Raw genomic sequence first — 23,876 nt, forward strand, 5'->3', positions numbered from 1 at the left:
CTGTTTAATGTTTTGGTGGCAAGGCTCCTTTTGGAGGCCCTGGGTAGTGATTAACTGCAAAATCTCCTGATTCTTGAGCATGTTTCCAACAAAACCTCAAAAGTAAAACCAAACAAAATGACAAATCCACTGCCTCTGGTGAAGCCTCCAGGCTTTCAGTCTTACATCATTCTTGGCAGGGCACAATACCTGTCGGGTATTTCAGACACTGAATAAAAAATTTGACTCAATGTAGGATACAGTTTTCACCTGAAACAGCAGTCAAGGATATTTCAGATTATTTTAGATAAATTGTCTATGAAAAATCTGATTGAAGCACACATTCAAAGAATGAGTGGTCTGGGCAACAAGATATGGGCTTTTGATGGCCCAATTATGAAGCCAATAGCTTATTTTTAAAGAGTTTTTGGAGGATGTCTTTTCTCAAAGACCATCTTAAAGATGTGCGAGTTGAGGAGGGATAGCTATAAGAGCTGTTTAATCAGCTGTTCTTGGTAGAATCCATAGGTTCAGACTGAGATGGACCAGCTTTTGCCCTGTCCCTGCAAGCTTGCGGCAGTAGATGCAGCACGTGAGGGGTCACACAGAAGAGGAAGCAGATATTCTCCTTGAACCTTGTCTTATTCCAGCCCATCTGGCCTCCGTCTTATTTTCTGAGAGAGTTAGCACAGTGCAAACTAAACTTGGCTTCCACTGTAGGTTTTTTCCATCGTACTAGGGTACTTTAGAAACTTAACATTTATATTTTGAGGTACAAACTTCAGCTGGAAAGATTTGTATTACCTAATGTATTGAAACAGGCCTGGCATTAAGTAACAGCAAGGTCCAGTTTTGGTGTATTGAACCACCATCAATTTTCTTTTCTAAAATTAAATTATTACTGTTTTTTCAAATAGCAACATTGTACAGAGGAAAAAGAAGGTGTAGAGGAATGGTCACAAGATGTAATAACAATCCATGTAGGTGGCACCTTGTTGGAGTCTTTTAGAATAAAGGTCTATTTCTGAGCATCTTTGTGGAAGGAGGAGGAGACTTGCAGACAACTGTTGTGGACGAAGTATCAAACAGTAGCTTGAAAAGCCTGTGTTAAATCTAAGGTTTTCTACTATAAGTTTCACTGTTCTTTATAATGTAGCTAAACAATTCTATGGGTTTTAAGACTTGAAAAAAAAAAGTAGCAACAGAAAAAAACCAACACAAGCACTTCGTTTGCACCATATCAGGCTTGGGAAAGTTGTCAGTGAGGTTCAGGCTTCTATACGGTCACGTTAAATAAGTTAATATTGCAGCTGTTTTGTAATACAGTCTCAACGCATTTTGTCTTTTTCACCGAAGTCAGATGTTCCAGTCTGTGTTTTGCAGGGGAATGTTTTCTAGCTGACTACAGAAGTTTCATTCCTCCAGTACCTCATTTCTTCAAAACCACTCCAGTGAGAGTCCTGAGAAATCTTTCATGAGAACCCTCTTAACTTCCTCTTTTTCACCAGACTGTTGCTTGAATTTTTCCCTCTGTTTGCTCCTTCCTCCTCTGTGACCCGTGTGGCTGCATCAAGAGCTTGGACATTGGCCTCAGTAACAACATAGAGAAAACAGCGGAGACAGTCCCTCTGCCTCATTGCTTTTCCTTCATGTTGCAGCAGTCACCATCTGCCAGGGAGAACAGCAGCAAGGAAAAGTCTTGTCTAACCCCTTGACCTGACAGGCGTTCAGCATAGATTGAATCCTCAAAGCATGTACCCGCTGAATTTTAACAAGTCTTTGTTAGGGAGAGGTGATTTGAGGTTCTTGCAGAAATAGGCTCTTAAAATAGTTACATCTCTCGTACCTTGGCATAGAATATTAAGTCCTGCTCTTCAGCATGAAGGTACTAGCAATCATGGGAGGGGGGAAGTTGTATTTTTTTCCTTCTCCAAATGACAGGGTAAGTTTTAAGTTTACCCATTCGAAATGAAGTAACAATTGAAAGCAAACTCTCAATGGAAAGCATTGTGTAACCTTAATTATAGATGCCCTTCTCCTGAAACCTATAACCTTCTTGTACTAATCACTGGGGAGGGAGGAAGGAAGGGTTCAAGGGAAAACAGTGAAAACCTTTGCCACTCTTCGCAAGGGATATATAGAGGTATGACCCAGGCTACGTCACCAAAATGCAGCAAACAGTAAACCAGAATTTCTGAAGTAAATTCTTGGGTTTCCTGTCAGTCTATGGGAGGATGGTACTACCATAAGCAATCTGTATGGTCTCTAAATTTTGATAGCAGTGTTGTGTGGATGAGTCCTTGAAATGCACCTGCTTCTCCTTCATTGAATGCATGGTGGGTACTTCAAGATGACTTGGAATCTGACAGTAAATTTTAACTAACAAGTAGTAAAACATAGCTAATATTAATTGCTGTGGATTTTTAAAAAAAAGGGCAAAACAATGTTCCTATTTTGTGGATAAAGAAAATATTTGGGCATGTTTGGGTTTTACCTTTGTGCAACAAGAAGGAAACCCTGATTCCCAGTGACCTTTTTGATGAAGAGAGTCCTTGCCTTTTGACTTCAGGATGTATATTGCAGTTCTCCCAAGAACCAGATTTAGTGGAATTCTAATCAAGCACTCTGAGTACTTCTGCTTTGATTTGTACTTTTTATTTCTCACTGAGATATCAACAAGGTAAATGATCTGTTAGCTAGCCCATGTTAGTATTTGCAGTTTCTTAACCCAAATAGAAGTACAGGGTATTGAGCTATATCTTCCCTCTCAGTGAATGTTTTAATTATTCAGTATAGACAGTGAGAAAGGTGTGTGATTAAGTGCTAGGTGAAAACTATGATCACTTAGTTTTCAAAATCAGCCAAACAAAAAAATGTGTCCAATTAATTTGCTTTCCCATTCTGTGTTTGGATCCTTAATAGTGCAGCAGTGAATTTAAACATTGCATCTTGATTAATTAAAAAAAGGAAAAGGAAAGCGCTTACGCTACTTGCAGTCCTAAATAAACTCTTCTAATGAAATGTGTTTCTGTCTCTTTTGTCATACATGATTACAGGACCATAGCTTTTCTGCACTTCACCTGACGTGTTTAGGCAGATCTATCATGCAAACGGTCAGATTATCTGAAAATACTGTTTGGTGTTCACTTCCGAGAGTGTTCTCATCGTCAGTGAAAAAATTGTCTGAGTCATCTGGTGCTCTAGTGCTTATGCAATTGCTTATTCAGAACTTCCAGGAAAGTCTAGTTCTTATCTGAAACCAGATGTGTTATGCTGACTGGAGTAATACTAAGTTGCTTCCTATTATATTTCACTTCGATTAGGATTTTCTGGGAGCGTGTGTGGGAAAAATTCTGCATGCGTGTTTATTATCTATTAAAACTCAGTGTGCTACAACTGAATTACTGTGGCTTTAAACATGTGCAGCTAAATCTCAGGAAAAACAGCACTGCCAAGTCTAAAATTTAGATAAGGAAGGAGCAGGAAATAAGTGGTTTGTGGGAACGTACAGCATCTAGTTAAAATTATGACAGATCCAATCTCTTATCTGCCTCTAGAACAATATTCTTCTCAGAATAACAAAATGTGGGCAAGGAGAGCTCGTAACTTCCTTCCTGCAGTCCTGGCCATGTATAGGCTGTGGAGGGGCCACAGAAGAGGGTAGTAACTAGCTGCTCTTCTAGAAAGATTGTTTTGTATTAAAAGATCCTGCATTTTTTCAGGAGAAAGATAATGCAGTGTTGGGCTACAGCTCTAGTTGTCTTCTGTAGGAAGCAGGTAGCAGACATTTCTAGGTCTATTTTTGCTCTCATTTTAGGCTCCCTTCATCCAACTTAGTTTCTTTTGTAGGAATACTTCCTGCTCAGTTAATCATCATGTTGTCTCATCCAGCTTCCCTATTCCAGGTTGGGGTTTTTTTTCCCTTTTGTCTGCTTCTCTGTGTCCTCTATCCAGTGAGCATTTGCCTGTTTCTTTCTTTCCTGTGTCTTGGTGCAACATGTCTTGAAGAGCTCCCTTGACAGTAGCCTTGCTCGGCTCAGTTAAGGAGTGAGTTTTAGTAGGAGTTTCCAGTTGTTACTTTCTGTGGCAGCTCCAATTTGCCGAGTGACATTTCCAAAATGTGTCCCCATCATGACAGCAAGCACTTGCTGTTTCTCAGTGTTTCCTTGCAGTACGCGTCGTGGTAGCTGTCTGCAGTGGGGTGACCAAAGGTGTTTCTGTTTGGGGTATTATGTACTTTCATTACGGATTTCCTACTTCTGTGATGTTATCTGTAGTCGGTTGGAACTACACTCACTAAGAGAGCCAGCAGCATTATATTGCTATCCTATTCTGTAGGTTGTTCACAGATAAATTTGGGAGATAATTTTGGGAACTCGCCTTCTTAATAGCCTGAGGCTCTACTATAATATGTATGAATAGGAAGTTTATAAGGAAGTTAACGCAAAGGAAAGGTTGAATTTTCTCAAAATGCACAGCCAAATTGCTCCACAGTTGACTCCTGCTATTACAACAATTCAAGTGGTTTCTGCAACCCTGGAACTTAGTGGTTCCATAGTTGTATTGTGACTCTAAGCATGCCTAACGCCAGAATCACTGGGCACTGGTCTGTTTGTGCATCTGCTGTGCTGTTTTTGTGCCCTGCTGGGAAATCACTTCCCTGCCAGCTTATTGTTTGTTCTCAACCTGGATGTGCCCTGTGCGTATCGTGTTCCAGCAGTAGGAAAAGCATGTGGCTTTTCGTCTCTGTTGGAGAAGGTCCTAATGCCCCAGAAGGTGCCAGAGCAGAGCTTCTACCTGTGCAGGGTTCTGGGATCCCAGGCAAGACCTAACTGAAGTCCTATTGACCAGGGAGGTCAAAGGGTGGGAAGGGAATCGCTGTTCCCTGTAACTTCTGTGCTAGGATGAAATACCTTGGGTATGTGACCCAGCCTCCTAGGTAGATTACCTGTTAATAGGGCAGGAAATAATCCCTACCCATGGTACTCGGAAGCTTCACTTTACCCTCATGTAAGAGATCTCCTAGTATTGTAGTATTAGGGGCATTGTTCTTTTTTTTGAATTGGTTATTCATAGCCTTTCTCTTTTTTTATTCCTTAAAGGAGAAAATAGCACTGTTGGGGGGTAATGTGATAACTCTTGAAATATTTCAAATGTGTAATTGTAATATAAGTACTCTTATTGACAAGACTAAAGCTTACCATACCCGTGACCTCAGTGAAGGAGTGTAACATCAGGACTGTGTATCTTTTTAGGCTAGTTAGAAGCTTTCTGTATGGTTTCATGGCCTACAGACTTTCTTGGAGAATGATTCTCTGAAGCCCAACTGAAGTTTTTCCACAGTTGGGCATTTATAAGAATCTTCTCCGTCAGTTTCATGCTACAACCTTGTCTCTCTGCAGCTTGACCAGCTGCACTGGTGAGAACATAATAAACTTCGAGGTTTCTTATGCCTCATTTGAATTTAGCTAAACTTACTCAATGTGCCCAAAGGTTGTGAGCATACACGTGCATCTTCTTTCCCCTCACACCAGGCACTAGAACATGTAACCTTTGCTGCTCTAGGAAGACAGACTGGAAAGGCAGCAGCTAATTAGCAGCAACAGATCAGTGAACTGCACCTTCCTTGAAAAAAATAAATATTTTTCTCCTCAGGCATAGACCCCCCCAGTCAGCAGTCAGTGTTGTCAGATATGAGGAACTAGTTTAACTTAATAAATAAAGGAAAGGATTAAGGAGCTATCTGATCACATAGTTGCATATTTGTAGGGAAGACTGGTTTAGAATCATCTGGGTAGCAGTTTGTGTCTGGAGTAAACTGGCAAGTTTGACAAAAATGTACCATCCCTGTCAAAATAATGGTATTTGTTATATGTGTACTGCAAAATGACAGAATACAAAGTAGTTGGCAATAGAAGGTTCGCTGAGCAACTTCCAGCAAACTCCCTTGTGGCTGTGTCACAAACAGAAATGGGAGTGTCCACAGTAGGATGTTGTGAAATGTTTTTCCTAATAAATTTCATCCTGGAAAGAAAAATCAACACCTTGAGTCTGATTTGGGAGTTTTGTTTGCTTTGGTTTTCTAGCTCACATAGTTTAACCTAGACCAGTATGATTTCTGTTCTAAGTTTATTTCAGCTAATGAAATGGCTGTTATGTTGAATGCCTCAGGAGACTTGATAAAAATGGCAAAACTGGCACTCTGTCAAAGGAGTTATTGGCTAGTTTTGAAATGATCAAAGCAGCATCAGGCAAAGGCAAGCAGTTATGATATTTCATTTTCAAAGGCCCATGAACTGATTTCGAAATTCCAGAGAAGTCTGCTTTGGTAATATTTGTTATAACTGCTTGGAGTATTTATTAATGAGTTATAAAAAAGTCTCTGACATGTTTAGTGTTTGTCATTTCACCTTTTGTTGTCATCGGTGTGCACTTAATGCAGAATATGCCCTAGGCTACTTGTATTTTGCTACTAGTTTGTGTTGCTGAACATTTCTGGGATGTCTTCTCTTTCATTTAAGATGTAATAATAAAAAGATCTAACGAGTTTGTTCTCTGAAGAAAGTGTGAAATTTTCTAATACCTTATTGTTTCTTATTTGTGCTATGTTCTTCACTTTTTTATCCATGTAGCAACTGCTAATGCAGTAAGCTGCATATTGCCTTTAATTTAATAATCACTAGTGCATTAGAAGTAGTAGGTCAAGAGCTGAGATTTGAGCAGGTGTGCAAACACTTGTCAATATCAAATGTTCTTGACTGAAAAACTTTTTAATTGATAAGCAAAGACTGAGATAGATGCACTTGTATCTTCACTTTTCAACACAAGAAAGGTGGTACAGAGATGTGTCGTTAACTGGATCTATTTTTTCTATAAAAGAGCCTCTCTTCGTTGTCTGGTTTGTTCTAAGTGAAAGTTGTGTTGCTGTACTTCAACATGCAATAGCAATGCTTATAAATAAGGTTTGTTGCTGTACTGACATTCGCTATTCTGCAGATAAATTATTCTCTTTTCCTATTCCTTTTTTGCTATGGGGGTTCATGCTGCCATGCTGCATGCAGCTGCACAGCTAAAGCCTCTGTCCCCGCTGGACACTAAAAGCCTGAGTGCTGGTGGATAGTCCACCTGCAGCATCACACTGAATCAAGTCCTCTCTTGCCTTCTTACTGCCTTGCTGCCTGGGGGAGAAGATTGCTCCCCATGTCCTCTTTCTTTGTGAAAAAAAAAAAAAGAAAAAGCTGCTGCAGTGGTATTATCAGCAAATTTTTAGACAGATGCTTTAAAAATAGTTTGACTTTTCTGTTACGCATATTAACATCGCTTGCCATGTGAAGATGCTACTGGAATTTATTCTTAAAGTGAGCCTGATACTTGTCAGGCAGCCACTGCATTGTGTGTTTTCCCTCTCCTGCTAATGCAAGCGGGTCAAGAGGTGCTGCTAGGTGGAGGGGTGTTCATTTCTCTTCTCTAGGATTGGTTTCCCCCACTAACTTGCCTTCCTGCATTCTGTAGGATACTGTTTTGTATTCTCATTGCAACTTCATTCTGCCCTTTCTCTAACGGAAAATTACGTTGTTTCATGAAGACCTTGGGGTGGGGTGTGGCCTTACACTTCATGCTTGCTTTGCTCTGTGGAAGCGTTAGAGTCCTTTTTGTGACCAAGGTTATTGTCTGTCTGGCTGTAGTTTGTATAATTTTAATCTGGTAGATTAAAAGTCAGTGAAATATTTTTTCAGCTAAAGAGAATTGAAATCAGGTTTTGGTGGTGCCTTGATAAGGCAACACAGCAGACAGCAAAGTTTTGCCACAAAGTTTGGTTTGTGTGGTACAGCACATGACACGCACACACACATAATTATAGTTGGAGAAAATGTTGGAAACGTGAGAATTGGTGCATTGCATCGTGTCACACATGGCTGTTTTATTGCATGAATTAATGAAATGGATTTTTTAAAATGGCTTACAAATTTGGCAAATAGTTTTCCAAGAGAAGAAGCAGTTTTCAGAGTACTTTTTTTCTGTATCACTGTGGTTTCTGATTGTTTTTCATGCTGTGACTGGCAATTGAAATGTAGTTAAAAGACTTGAGACCTTCATGTCCTGTGTAACCCTCTAGGTTTACTCTCTTAAGGTGAAGATACTTGTTCGTAGTTGAAGATTTTACTGAGGTAGAAGTGCTGTGAAAATTTGCTCACTTCATTTGATGTGGTAGTTCTTGGTACTTCAGGGTGGAGAAAGAAACTTGAGTGATCTGGCATTTTTAAAATCACTCATCTTCAGAGAGAAAGTGTGTTCACTGGTGAGAGGATGCTGAGCAAACATGTAGTACAGTAGTCTAGAAAGGTATTTGTACTTTTTGCTGATTTTTAAAATTTTTTTTAATTATGCTGTGACAGATATATCTCAAATTCTATGCTCTCAGTCCCAAAGGCAATCATTCTTTCTGCTCTCATGAAAGATCTTTCTCTGTGCAGCACAGTAGGGATAACAAAACTAATTTTGGTCTCAATTTAAGTTTAATTCCAAGGTACAACTTGAAATGAGATGGTAATGAACTTGAACTCATAGTTCTGATTATCTCCTCCATGCTAATACAAGTACTCAGAAACAATACAGGTGTTTTCCAGACATGGTTCAGTTCTGAGAGTGTTTTTCTGTTGAACAGATTAAAATCTGAAATTTTATGCTTTGCTTGCTGTTACAGTTAATATAGTAAGAACATTTGTAATTCGGCTCTTTAGGTTTGGATCAGGCCTACCTAAATACATACCCGGCAAAAGAAAAGATAATTGTCGTGACTATCATGGTGTGCTAATTCTGTGAAATAACAAGCTAGACAAATGACTGATCCTCTGAAACAAAGAATGATCAAACCATTTAAAACCATTTGGAAATCAAAACTCACGAACTTATTTCACAGTCCCAGCTGTGCAGTTCAGTGCGTACAGTGGCCATAACAGCCACTGTCTCTCCAAATTCTTTGGACATGCGTGTCTTTTCTAAAATACTACTTTGTGCCCCATTTCTTTAATATACTCATTGACAAGGAGCCTTTATCTGAAATAAAGCTGGAATAGCTCTAGCGAAGTCAAAGGACCTACACCAACAAACACTGGCTAGAAATTTGCCATCGGAAGTCTCTGGTGAACCTACCTTGTCCCCCACTCCAGGCAGCAGCACCAGTGTCATGGCAAGCACAGAAAAGAACGTAGATCTTTATGGAAGTGCAATGGGTCCTTTCTGGCCAGTCTGTTCTCCATGAACGGTCCACACAGTTAAACTGAAAAGCATCCCCTCCTAAAGCATTTGGCTTTTTTAGGTACAGGTGCAGTAAAAAAATGGGGCTTTCTGTAGCATGGACTTCACTGATCTCTGTGATAATGTGTAACTAGATGGAGTGACGAGCCCACACTGGGCTGGCAGAAGTCAAAAAGACCTTTTCCCAGACAGTACCAACACCTGCTATGATGATGGGCTGCTAGATGCAAATTCTACCACTTTATGCATTAAAAAATGCATTTAAGCATCCAATTTCCTTTGTAAATGATGCAGTGTATTACCTCAGTAGCTACTTTTGAAGCTCTCTGAAACTTAAAACACAGATGTTAAAACTAATGGAACTAAATGAACCCCCTCTGAATTGTAATCCTTGAACAGAGAAGTGGTTTTAGTAGGGTTTTTTAATTATAAAGTTTATTAAATGAAATACATATTACAATGGAGAGGAAAAAGTCAAATGTTCTTTTATAGCAAAAATAAAAACTTAAAACTTGTTATCCATACTTCATTGGGTATGGAATGCCAAAAGAGAAATAAAAAGACATTTAGTCTTGTTGCAAAGCTTAATGTTCTGTACCACAATGTAGCAAAGCCCCAAACAGACAATTGCTTTCTCATAAATCTTTTTTTTTTTTGCTTTCATATTACAGAGAAAAATCAAGACTGTCCTTTAAAAACAGTCTGCAGTCAAATGAGCTTGAAAGTTTATGTTAACGATCTTGTTCAACCGTATTTATGGTTTTGAGGCTGAGGCTTGTTCATTTTCTAAGCAATGCAGTGGTAACTGGAGATCAAAAAGCTCTGTGAAGATTGGGGGAAAGACCCACCGAGCCATTAACTGTTGAAGAAGTTTTTCTGAAGCCCTCTGAATTCAGTGGAACCTCATAATCGTTTAGGTTAAGAACTTATGTTCCAACACCTTGGAGGTTGGTTAACTTCCTGATTTAGAGGCCTTGCATCATCTGGTGGACATTCTGTAGATATATGAGAAGACTGGGCTTACAAATATGGCACCTGAAGACTTTGCCACTCGGGGTTAGGCAGTATACAGCACGTTGCCTTTTGAAAGATTTGTGTTCTGTAGTTACCCTAGTAAACAACTGAAGGTCAAAATCAAGATAGGAGAGCAAAACTTAGCATGAGGGACATTTTGCTGGCATCAGCACAGTACTGCTTGTGTTGTAAACATAGATATGTCACTAGATACCAATTTATTTATTGTGATGTCAGGGTAGCCCGAAGCTATTTACAAAAAAGTAAAAAAGTTAACAGTGCACTGTTAAATTGCTGCTTAACCCTCAGCCGTTACAATATTTGGGATGCTTCCTTTGTGTAGCTGCTTAGTTCGTATGACAAAATAACTACTGCATGGTTTGATATTTTGGGGGTAAAACTCCACATTTGTTAGTTTCCCTGTTTATATATAGAGCAGTAGCCATTAAGCAATGTGCTTAAAGTGCCATTATCCTAAGTTGCTATTTACTTTGTAATTTGATAGCTCTTCTATGCATAAAGTTACTGTTGTTTACATAATTTTGAAAATGCTATGAATTCTGCAAGTATTTAGGCATTTTAAGTAGGTAGATGTGTAGAAGTTCTGTCAAAACATGTTTCACTAAATTATGTTCTCATTTTTTGACCATTGTGATTTTATGTATTTATTTTTGAGAAAGAACTTATAGTTAAGATTCCTTAGTAAAAATAGGCAGCTAATAATTTGATTGTGAGGGCAAAAAAGCTTTCTACATAAAGTATCTCCTCTTTAGGGAAGGAAGTGCTTAGCAGATAAGTCATTGCCCTCAAGTTGTCTGTTAATTTCAGTTGTTAATTATTTTGAACTCAAGAGAACATTATTGGGCCAATATAAAACTGCTATTCTTGTGAGTGATTCCATTTTAGGATGGATTATTGTATTTTAAATTTTCTACAGTGTTCTACATGTATTTCATGATTATGTACCATACCTGCGAAAGCGTCATTTATTATTTCATGACCAAAATATTCCGTCTGCTTTGATGCATATATTTATCTGTCAAATGCAATTACTGACCTGCGCTCACATGCCTTTAGCATAGTTTGAATCTCATATCTGCTGTCATTAGGTATTCATGCAAAGAGTAAAACTGAACAAAAATATTCTAGAGCATTTCTGCTACTTGTTTGCTTTAACTAGAGAGTAGGAGGGATATTATTAACCTAAGTGGTACATAAATGGCACACAAGCCACAGTGCTCTGCCCCCTGTGTATACTAATGTGATAACAAGAGATACCTGTAGCTTGGGAGTGATGTTTATTTTTAAAAGTTACTTCTGCTACTTAATTGCAGCTTTTGTGTTTAAACGATTTTATTTAAGCTGTCAGTAGCAGTGCTTTAATAGCACATTACAGAATTTATTTTTAATGAACATGGAATTAAATACTCATAAAATGAGAGAAGCATGATTCTAGTACCCTTCCCATGTGTAGGCTCAGCTTCAGTGAGGTGATCTGAAGCCGCTTTAGTTTTTAGTAAAGGTTAATTGAAGGTTAAACTGAGAACGGTTGAGATCTTTTAAAAAAGAACCTTACGTATCTGGCCGTATATGTTTGTGTTCATGGCAGAGGATGATTTCAGCAGCTGACAAGTCATAATCTCTGCTGAGTTCTTACCAGTGCAGTAAATGTCTCCTAAAAAGGGAACCTGTTTAATTACTAGAAGCCTGTGAGTGCTGTCCACCAGCCACAGAAATGCAGCATTAACCAAAAGACAAGGAGAGCAGCAGCAGCCTGCTCAGACTAGAGGATGTGGCTGCACTTTTTCATAGCTCATTGGCCATGACCAAGTGCTAGAGAGGGCTGTGAAAGCTGACACATCTGACCAGGCTTGGAAAGGCAGTGTCATTCCCAGTGAGGTTAATGTGGGATGTGGTACAAGATAATTGAAGGGCATTAGTGTTTATTAGAAATTAAAAGAGACGCAGAATTCTTTAAGGCCTGCCACTATGAGTGTTGAGGGAGGATGAAGTGCTTCTAATTAACAACCTATGTGGTTTTTGGCTGCGCTGTAGATTTTTCTGTTTGAGCATCTGACCTCTGGCTCGCAGTTACTCAAACCATACACTTGAAGCATGTGAGAAAGTGTTACTGTTTCTTTGAAGTCATTAAAGAAAAACATGATCAGAAACATGAGCAATCCCAAGATTAATGTGTCTCAGACTTGACCGGGTTCAGAATTGTGTTCTTATAATGAGAGTGTAGAAAAGGAGGTGCTGAAATTGTCCCCAGCACACTCTCATTCATTGTTGTGTTCTAGAGACACTGAAGTTATTTCAAAAGACAGGGGTTTCTGGAAAATCAGTGTTTATCTAAAGTGGGAGCACTGTGAGATGATGCCTTAACTGAAATGTTTCTTAAACTGTTTTTCATCCAGTGTGCACAATAACCAGCACACACCATAGAGCAGAAAAAGACATTGCAGACAGGCGTAACTCTCCACCTTCTCAGTGAAGGAAGATTTATACCCTCCTGCTACCTTTCATGTCCCATCCTGGGAATGAAAGGAAGGAAATACTCAAACGCTTCTACTGCCTTTTTGCTTTTTTGGATGAAAATAATACATTAGAAGTGGATAAGTTTTCTTCACAATCTTGTATGTTTCCAATTTTATATTGTATGTTTTGGATTTTTTGTAGTAAGCACCCTCTTTTCCCCAATTATAAGCATTTTTTAAATAGTAGGTATTCTGCTTACTCCTAAGTGATGGCGGTTACAGCCATTAGTGGAAACTACTGCTGCTTTGCACTTTCACATGCAGCTTGCTGCGAATGTGCTTGGGCACTTGACTTTCTTTACGTATCTCTGTCGCAGAGACTCCAAAGTTGCAGGGATTGGCAGATTTCTGTAGCTTTTTCCAAGGCAGTGTAGTGATAACTCTGATGAGAATGTTTCCTCACTACTGATTGCGTATTTGAGAGAATACAGTCTGCACAGAAAAAAATATTTACAAGAAGTATGTATCCAGTAGTTCAGTCCAGGTGGTGAAGTTGGCATTTTGTCGTCTGTTAGTGCCTCAGTTCATCATTAAGTTACACTGACAGTGTAGTGAACTCTTCTGTTCAGTGAGACCTAAACATAGTTCATAGAGCATATCCTGAGAGCTGCATCTTTGATCTTTGGCAAACTGTGAATTACTGAGATTGCAGCAAGTGAAACTATATCATTCATTTCTTTGCAACAGTAAAGAAAATGTAACATTATTACAGAGAGAAGATATTTGCCCTTGTGTTATAATTTTTTGTTTACTCCTTGCTGCTGTGAGAGGCTTAAGGATGCAGGAGGTAAATACACTGCTTATTGAATCCTTCTTTTATAGTGATCTCATCTTCAAAAGGTCATTTTTTTCTGGAAATTGTAGGAGCAAAACTGCATGAGTTTTCATCTCTTCACTCTCCCCATCAGCGCAGTGCTAAGCTAATATTCACTTTCTGAGATATGATGAAGGGAGCTGGAAGAGTATGTCTGAAGCTTACTGAGAAACCTGAAGCAGCATTCAGCACAAATGTCCGTACACAAATGAGTAGTGACAATAAGCAAAGAAAAACGCTTGTGAAAGATATAAATATGTTGTTTAAAATATATAAGCTTCAGTCCTCCTCCATGGTACTTGGGGAAGATCTCAAACTGTTAATGTGTTTTTTAAGAAAACATAGCAGTATGTTGGTTGAAAGTAATTAATGAACTGGCATTATTTACTTGAAATGGAAGACTAATTTTCACATAATTCCTGTGATTTATACTGGTTAACCCCATGAAGAGATTATGTGAATTGGTGTCATTAATCAGAAGCAGCCACATTCCTCTTTTTTTATATCTTGACTTGAAGTAGCATGTATAAAACATTAAGTTACAGTATTCAAATTTATACTTAATGCTGTTCAATGCCCTCCTCACTTAAAATGACCCAAATTACAAAGGCAACATAGATTAAGTGATCCTCTGTTTGCAGCAAGAGTTCTCGCTGACCTTAATTTTGTCATCCTGCCCATAGATTTAAACATCAAGAAATTGTCAGAATTTAAGGATCATTCTTCAGTTATGACTGTTTAGTTGTACAGCAAACCTTTTCTGCCTCTTAAATTGGCACTTGTCCTCACTGTGGGGAGAAAGAAACCTTTAAAAGAAATCTTTGTCAAAAGAAAAGGGATGATTCATGAAGATTTTTCGTGATCAACAAGGAAGTATTTAACACCTGATTAGACATATGAAAGAGGATTTATGTTTCACTGTGCTACGTGAGCTAAATGTGTAGTCACATCCTTGCTAAAACTCCCTTGCTGTGTAAGAAACAGTGTCGAAATAAGCACGACTCACTGGCCAATTTTACCAGTGCCATAACCTTATGGACGGGAAATATCTTTTTGTATGCAGAGCTTACTTGAAGGATGTAGTTGTCATCATTTCACATATGCTCACATTGCTAAGAAAAGGCTTATTACAGTAGTTTATTGTCTGGTTGGTTTTTTGCACAAAGACATAGATCAGATTTGCTTTAATATTGGTTGCGCACTGGATTGAATTTCAAACCTTGCAAGAGAAGTTTGTCAGGAAAGATTTTGCAATTTTGTCCTGAGAATTTCCCATATATATATAATCCTAATACTTTATAGAAGTGTGGCTGGGAGGATTATTAGGACTATATTTTTTGATAAAAAGAGAAACCTTTGTAGAATTGATGTGTAATACTGCACAGCTATATTGGTAAATAGCAGAATGAAACAGCAAATCCTTTGCTTGCAGCATAATAGAGGTGAAAATCATTTTTGAGAAACCACTCGGCTGTCCTGAGAATTAAAGAAGAATCTCTTCTGCAAGCCCATTGCTTTTCAGTTCTGAAGCTAATCTCTCACACCGTTAACCAGAATGACTTTGCAGGACTTGAAGCCTCTGCCCATACTTGTAAATTAAAAACCACTGGGGATTGTTTCTAGGACACAGTCTTGGTGATTTTATCCAGTGAATTTATTAAATGTTTCCTGGCACAATTTTGGCGGGTTTTAGCGCTCTCCTAGGTGACTCCAGGGCAGTTTGGGAGTTGGCCTGTCCAAGGGACTGTTCCCACATAGTGGCCCACGTGGCCCCAAGGCAGTCTCTTTTGGCAGATAGGGGGAGTGAGGCATATAACGTGAATTTGGTTTTGCGGTTCAGTTGCAGTGGCGAAGTACTGCTGAGGGTGGGTTTAAACTGCTAATGGAGGGATCTTAAAAGCATCAGTGAGGAAAATGAGTTATGATTCTAACTGGAATGTTTATTTTCATCATGTTTTCACTGTATGAATTTTGTCAGTATTACTGTTGTAGCATGTAGTTACTCTTCAGGGGGAAAATACATTCTTGCCAGGTGTTCTGTATTGGTCAGAAAGGAAAATATTGTTTTCTGCAATCAGCAGAGATTTCTAAAATACTGGGATTAACACTGTTGGAAATGTACATTACCAAAGAACATATGTTTTGTGCACATTAGACATGAAGTTTGAAGATGCCCTTTCATCTATTCTTCAGAGTTAGTAGTATGTTAAATATCAACAAGGACAAACAGTAGGGTTTTGCGCTGTGGTGAGCCAACAATTTTGGGACAGAATGAACCAAACCGGAAATTTTTCTGGTGTTCAGATCTGTCTGAAACACTGCCTAAACAAACTAAAAACATTTAACCTTTCTCCTAATATTTTGGCATTTTCTATTTGACTTTCTCTATCATAGGACAATATTGAAACAAATATTGCATTTATAAACAAGAAGTCAAAATATTTCTCTTAGACCTTCCCCCTTCTTGGGCTAAAACTGTCAGGTGCAATCTGATGTCATGAACAGATCTCAGTTAAGCTGTACTGTATGTTCTGGAAATTTACTATATGCAAAAAAAAATATCAAGCTAACTGTTTTCTGATAAATAACAAAATACGTAACTTGGGAACTTTTTTTTGTTATTGTTAAGCTGTAATTGAACAAACAAATGGTGCTCTGATGTTTTATCATTGCCCACTAGCAAATGGTAGATGAGCATATACTTTTGTGCTTTTTATTTTGTTTTATTTTAAAGTATGGATATTTTCCTAAGTTTTATTTCAATTTTAATCTAATGCCTTCCTCTGAATGTAGAGAGGACACATGATCAGATAATGAATTGTGAATACCTGGTTCAATCTGTAAGACTCCACATCTTTCAGGAGGAATGCTGCAGAGCAGGATTACAGGGAGCTGTTTCCAGAGCCCAAAGCAGGAGCAAGTTGTGCTGTTTTATTGCTTACAAGGCAACATGCCTCTCTTTCGCTTGGCCTGGGAAATTCAAAAACAGATAAGCTGATAAATTTGGTAGTAAATTTGGACATTTATAATCGATTTGACTTCAGTGAGAACACATACACAACAGAGGGTAAGAGGGCAACCATGTATTTTGACTTCACCATTCCTTCCAAAGAATCTGTGTTTGTCAATGTCATCACATAAGCCAACATGACTTTTCTGGATCTCACTATGTAGGTGTAAGACCGAGTGTCTCCCTCTCTGCCTCTTATTAAGTACTACTGTAAGATAGTGTGTTGATTAACCTGTTGCTATTTACTTGACAATTCTGACCTGTCTGTCATGATGTTCAAAATCTGCATCATGACAGTAGCTGAGCCTCCAATACCCTGCTTCCCAAAAGGGAATCTTTAATTCTGGACAGATAGAGAATGCATAATATCAGTGCTATAATTTTGAGCAAAAGAAAACATGAATTACTGTATGTGAACTGTTTTTCGAGATCCACGTGTCTTGTCATGTCCTGCTTGATCAAACTCAGCAGACAAACCTCATATTATATGATGTGCTCTCCTTTTTATTTCCTAAATAATAACATTAGTAAAGTGATGTGTTATAACGAAACAAGGGAGAGAAGAAAGGAGAAGAGAAATAGAGGATACTGGCAAAAGAAAAATAATAGGGGGAAGAAGCTGCGGTACAAAAGGTAAAACAAAAAGAGGCAAGTTAGTGTGACAGTTGCATAAACAAGTTGTTGGTATTGTTGGTGTATGCTTAAATAGCAGCTGTGTACAAATCCTTGGCTGAATTCACCAGTATTGTTTGGTCTAAGACTGCTCAGCAGTTTCAGTAATGTTGGTTGATTGTTTTGAAGTGGAGTAGGGATGATAGCATCACATAAGCAGCAAAAACTAATTTCTAGCATCTTTTACTTTGTTTAGTACTATCTAGATTTGAGAAAAAAATGTGTAATTTATTGATAACATCAGAAAAACAATTATTGTGAAGATGACTGATACAGAAAATGTCTCTGATGGTTCCCTTCCATTTTGAAACAATGCAGAAACATTTTTTTACAAATTTTTGCAAGTTTTATTGTATCAGTTTTATCTTTCAACATAGAAGTTTGTTAACCAATATTCCTTTATATGTTTTATCTGAGTTCTTTTTTGATGCAGCAATCAGTCCCCTAGGACTACACTGAGATCTCTTTATTTCCTTCTGAATCACATTCTATTCTTCTAGATGTTATAGTGCAGCATCTTAATAAAGGCCACATGTTCACAAGGATCCCATCTTTCTCCTCTGAACAAGTTAAGGCGACCTTGTAGAAGTGTAGTGCTGCATGTTGAAACTGGTGATTTTTTTCTGAACCATTTCAGTGAATCAGTGACATGTATAATGTAGAAATTAAGCTGCTTTCATTCCAGAAACTTTTTTTTTTTAAAGGCAAGCAGACAGTATTCTATTTAAAATCTTTGAGAGGGCTGAAAACACTCTTTAGGGAAGCTACCTCTTAAAAGTTCTGGATTGCGATAGTCTTTTAAAGAATAGATAAATAAAATTCGATGAGATCAAGAACTGTTAGCGATCCCTTCTATTTGACGAAGCGTCTGTGCTGCTGTTGTTGGCTGAGATTAAAGAGAAGCATCTCACTTTTGCCATTTTTCTGTGTCAGCACTGGAGCTTGACAAGAAAAGCCCAGCAGGCCAAGAAATTGCTTGCTTGAGTCTGTCTGCAAAAAATGGAAATTCCTCCAAAGTATGCGTGCTGTAAGATGTGAATTCAGACTGAAGTCACTGCTGGGACACAGGATCCTTATGTTGATAGAAAACTGCCTATCTGTTCTACCTGAAGCACTGCTTTGGGACAATTCAGCATTTCCAGTATCATTAATAGCTGGAACTGGAAAAGTTTTAACAAGAGGAGCATATAACCCAGACTTTTAAAATGTGTCTCCTCTATAAACCTTGCACAGGGATGTCGGTGTGACTGATAATCAAAACCCAGAATGTGCCCTCCTATGTCTGCTTGACTTTATAAGGACTCTTGAGAGGCTTTTTTTTTACCTCACACCATTTTCATTGTCTCTGCTCCACTGCTTAGAGGCTCAAATGATTTATCATCTGAATTTAAAAACAACAGAAAATACCTGCTGTTTCGCTTTTGTCTCATTTGATAGGCATTCAGCATTATCCCAACAGGAGCTGAAGATGATAATACACAAAGTGAGATAGCAGGCAGACCGAAATGGTTATATCATCATTAAACTTGCAGCAGTATTGGCTATTATGATATGTCTCAAATGAAAATGTGAAAGTAAATGAAGAAAAATAGTACTATAGGTTAGAGAAGTGTTTGTTAGCACAGTTGTTACAGATTTAGAAGCTTTCATTATTCCTCTTAAAATTGTGTATTGGAAGTGGAAACTTGCTGGACATTTTGGGACTCTTCTTCCTTCCCTTTGGTGTGAGTTCATAGCTGTTAAGAGTATGTTTTGTGATGGAGAGTGTCCAAAACTCTGGCTATACCTTTGCACAGTAATAGACCCAGATATTGCTCTGTTCTGGGTCAGTCTGCTGAGGGTCAGTGAGAGGCCAATTAAATCCAGCTGACATGGCACCAGCTGCATTTGTGCTGTTTGTAGTAAAACTTGTGCAGGAAAACTGTTTGTAGTAAAACTTGCCAGAGGAAGCAGAGTGGTCATGCTGCCGACATCTGGGTGTAGGGCCAGACCCTAGTCATTGCAGAGAACACAAGATACGTTAGAAGATGTTGCTGCTGCAGTGGTTTGAGAAGTATTAGCAGGGCTTAGAAAGACATCTGACTGTGATCAAATATTCCTCTTAGATTAAAAGCATGTTTAGGTATTCTGCTCAGCCTGTTCTTAGGTAGCTAATAATGGAGTTGCATTCTCTTGCTCTATAGTGAGAATGCCTTATTGAATCATGTGTAGAATGATGTGACTTATTTGTGGAACAGAATTCCCTGTGCATCAGCTGTTCACTGTGGTTTTCCTATGGGATGACAGGACTTTTTTGTCTTTTTTGAAAGACATTGATCATTCTTTTCAGCATATCAGAGAACAAATGTACTGTAGGCTTTTCTATTGCAAAAAAAATAATAGAACAAATGGCTTTTATCTGTATTTCTATCATTACATCTGCATAAATCTCACTGATGCTGGTGGGACTTGTAGCAACATAGATAAAAGACAGTCACACTGTCAATGAGATATGGAGGAAAACAGAGCAAGGCACAGGACAGAAGGAGGAGAGTTCATGCCTGCAGGGTACACCTGGAAGCGTGTGACTCGGCCTGCTCGGAGTAAACTATTGGCGTGCAAAGCTGAGGCTCTCCAGAAAGAGAGGGGCATGCAGCAGCTGTGCAAACTTACTGAACGTTGATCTTTATTACTGCCTACATGGATCCTTTCAGAGTTTGGTCTCTGCATCCGCTCTGCCATAGGCACACAAATGAAGTCTGTGAAGGACAGTCCAAAAGCACCCTGGGCTTCGTGACTGGGAAGGAGTAGATGGGACCCTGAGGGTTGAGTTAGAGCTTTCAGTTGTAGGCATAATGGGCTAAGCTGAAACATTTTAGGAGAAAGGTAAGCTTTCTCTTAAAGGGAAGAATAACAAAGACAGTTAGTTCTCACAATTGATCAGAAATGGTGATTTTATCACTGTGAGCAGAAGAGGAAGGAAGTTCTGGGGGTAGACCCTAGGACAAAGATGTTAACTAGAGTGGTCTCATACAGAACACATAATTACTTATTTCAGTGTAAGCCACGGTGCTGACAAAGTCAGCATAACACCTGGCTTAATTTCTGGACAATTTCAGAAAGGATTTTGTCTAAAATGCTGTTTGAGTTCCACCCAAGTTCTGTTCACGAACATTTGAAAACTGTAGACCAAAGGCAGCAGACCCCCTGATACCAGTAATTGCTTTGACCTAAATACAAATATTAGAGATTTTAATTTTTATGTTTTATTTTGATGTTTAAAGTAGTAGGGGTTGTCCTCTTTGTAAGTGTAACAGAGATTGAATGTTCAAAGCAAAGAAAAAATTGAAGAAATTATGAAAGGCTTCTTTAAAAGGAAAACTGTGAAAGGAATGGTTTTGATCAGCCTCTTTTCTAGGATCCCAGCTGTAAATGCAGTTCTTGCACCTCTCTTCCTGTATAACCGCAAGAAACTCAATATTGCCTTTTAACACAAGTCAGACAGGCTTTCTGTAAGACCAAGTGACTGCTGCTGTCTTTGTACCTGTCTCGTTTTACTAGGGACCTGTGTGATACCACCTTTACTGTCCTACAACCTCTTCATGGTCTGCCAGCATTTTCTTTCTTGAACTTGGGACATGTGCTTCTGAAAAAGCACTGTGTTGTAATCTGATATATTTGGATTTTTTAAATCCCCAGAGAAAAATGGTGAGTTATCTTTTCAACCCAGAGTATTCATAGTAAATAGAAAAACAAAAACCGTAGCAGTCCTTACTGCTCAAAGGAAGTCCACAAACAGGACTCCTAAGTGTGTGCAGATCAAGTTCAGAGGGGCTGAAAAGGTATAGTTCAAGTAGGTATAATTCTACTTGTAGAGAAGCTACCAAGGCTGCAATAACCAATATTGCAATGATATGAAAGCATCTGTGGTGCTTTGTTGGGAAAGTGACCATGCAACGTGCCATGGTTCTGTAGAACTTCACTGTAAGCAGATTAGTTCCTAGCTGACTTGACTGTACAAGGTGATTTGTACCTTACAGGAATGTCGGAGTGAGCCTTTAAATAAACAGAACTGCTCTTGACTTTAAAACTGAGTCACCAGCGCTGATACATTTTTGAAGAAGTCAATTTACCATTTAGTATTTTTTCAATTAGTTGTTAATTCTTTCAAACTTTTGCCCATATATTTCCTACTAGATAGTGAAGCAGGACTGGAAAGCCTGCGAACACCATGGAGACACGTTTTGTCAGTGTTGCTTTGTGACATATTTGTGACCTTTATTCTTTGCTTCCTTAGCCTTTTTTTTTTTTACTTATTTAATTTCTGTTCAGTGTGTGTGTTCATTTTAGCGATAGTGTAGTTCATGTCATAAGTTATTTGATGTTAACTTATGAATGCTACTCTGAGGCACCTTGGCAGTCTTAATAACATATTAGCCACTTAGTCCTTGTGCTTCCCGTGGCAGCTGTAGAACACAACAAATACAGTGGAAGTCTGTAGTATAGATCTGTCTCATGAAAATGGCTATATAGTTTCACTTTGTCAAAATGCCTACATGTTGGCTTTCTTTGCTGTTTAAATGCTGTTCTATTTGTTCCTAACTTCCCCTGTTTAACAGCAGACAAACCCAGGGAGCACTGAATGAATCGGATGATCCCGAAACAGGCTGTCTAACTGATAACAAGCCAACTTCTCGACACTTCTATCCTGTCGCCTTGCTGCTTGTCAGCTCACACTTGCTGGTTGTGTGGCTTATTTTAAGTCTTGCTTTGCTATTAGCCAAATATCAATAAACTTCACTTGTGTTCCTTTCTTTTCTACAAACAGCAACAAACTAACTTTAGAAAAAGGAATTACGCTGTAATATTTCTACAGTCTCAGACCCCAAGGATTCGTCTTTAAGATACAAATGTCGGAAATGTACTATGTTTTCATTATTTTTTTCTGAACTCTAAGAAGTATACTATGCATTGAGTGAATCGGTTTGCTCTTTCTGTTCATGGTAAAGCTTTCCCACTGTAATTAGCTCAAAGAGAGCCCACTTAAAATGCTGTCACTGTATACAAGGTGATGTGGAATCTTGAATGCTTGAACCCCCCCTCTTTCTAGTAATTAGTCTGACAAAAAAAATGATTTGCACAACACAAACCCCTAGACAAGTATTACAGGGCAGTGGTTTGTGAGACTTATCTTTCATTGTGTTATTTTCATTGTTACTAGCAGATGGGATTTTTTTTTTTTGTTTAACAATTGATTATTACTTTGCTACAACTAACCCTTTTCTGTCGAGTAACTAAATGGAATAGAATAAGTTCTGTTTTGTAATGAAATTAACCTGTTTGTAATTGTTGCTTTAGTTGCATTTGCTTTCAAGACACTTTTATATTCTTTTTAACAAAGTCCTGTTTATGTCTTGATGCACCACTTTGGCACTTGTGACTTTTGTACTGTATGTGAATGGACATCCTTACTTTATTAAGCAGAGAGTTGGATTGAGCTGCTTGAGAAGCCATTCTCTTCTCTTTTTCTTTTTTTCATTGCAAAGCCAAACATAGGGGAAATGAAGCAAAGATGAAACTTTCCTTCACAAATCTCTAGGGCCAGACTTAATAAAATGCCTTATTCCTAGAATACGCATTTTTAGGGCAACACGTACTCTCATATATAGCAAACAATTTGAAAAAAAAGTATGAGAAGGTTTAAAAGGCAAATATATTTCTGGAATTAGAACAAAATGTATCATTAAAGAATTTAATTTTTTCTTTTATTTACTAGACTTTAAACCTTAAGGGCAAATATATTGTGGGGGTGGGGGGAAAATCTTATCACCTATTTCTGAGGGCAATAACTGTACTGAGCCTGGCCTTGGATTTAAACTTGTAAGATGTATCATCACTTGTGGAAAACAAAAATGTAGAGTTGAATCTTTGTTATTTTTACTTCAACTGTTGCTGAAACTCTGCAATGAACAAATAAAGCATATTTATTTATTCTGTGTTTCATGAAGTTGTACTTTTTCCCCCTTTCACTAGAGAAGGATGCCGCATAGAGAATGTACTGAAGAATGTCAAATGCAGAAAGTATGCATTCAACATGATACAGCTGATGGCTTTCCCAAAGTACTACAGACCTCCAGAAGGCACATATGGAAAAGCTGACACCTAAGTTTAACAAAAGTGTAATCAGGAACATACATCACGCTAATTAGTGAATATAAAACTCGCTGTTTATGACCTATTACTTGGGAATGTGTAACCGGTTGAGGTGTTATTTTTATCGGGTTATATCATTTTATATTAAAATAACTCCAGTTAGTCATTATGAAATGATATATCATGAAAAAGCAATGGACTGAAAACTCTCCAACAGAAATACATTCAAATTTTCCTTGTGAAGTTGAAGCTCATAAGCCAGATGGAATTAGTTTTTTGGGACATTTGATTGAAGATTAAATGTGTGCTTTAGGAACTGAGGTTAGCAATCAGGAAGGGGGCATTCTGACTCAGAACCAAAACCTGAGAATTTATATAAGGGGTCTCGTATTCTGCTGGAAATAGTGTTTTCTGGAACCAGCAAAGCACTCAGCTCTTGATCGATAGTGTTAAAATCCTC

The 23,876-nt window shown here is 38.3% G+C and overlaps 1 protein-coding gene across 1 annotated transcript in view; it reads left to right on the top strand.

Moving 5' to 3' along the window:
• INPP4B (inositol polyphosphate-4-phosphatase, type II, 105kDa) overlaps nucleotides 1-23,429 on the top strand; it is a 106,922-nt gene extending 83,493 nt beyond the window's left edge. Inside the window, 1 exon segment of the mRNA XM_009866119.1 lies at nucleotides 23,297-23,429. Within this exon segment, the coding sequence (XP_009864421.1) occupies nucleotides 23,297-23,429 (133 nt within the window).
• Nucleotides 23,430-23,876: the final 447 nt, after the last annotated feature.

Source organism: Apaloderma vittatum, unplaced genomic scaffold, assembly GCF_000703405.1.
Source record: "Apaloderma vittatum isolate BGI_N311 unplaced genomic scaffold, ASM70340v1 scaffold1653, whole genome shotgun sequence".
In the NCBI taxonomy this organism is placed as follows: domain Eukaryota; kingdom Metazoa; phylum Chordata; class Aves; order Trogoniformes; family Trogonidae; genus Apaloderma; species Apaloderma vittatum.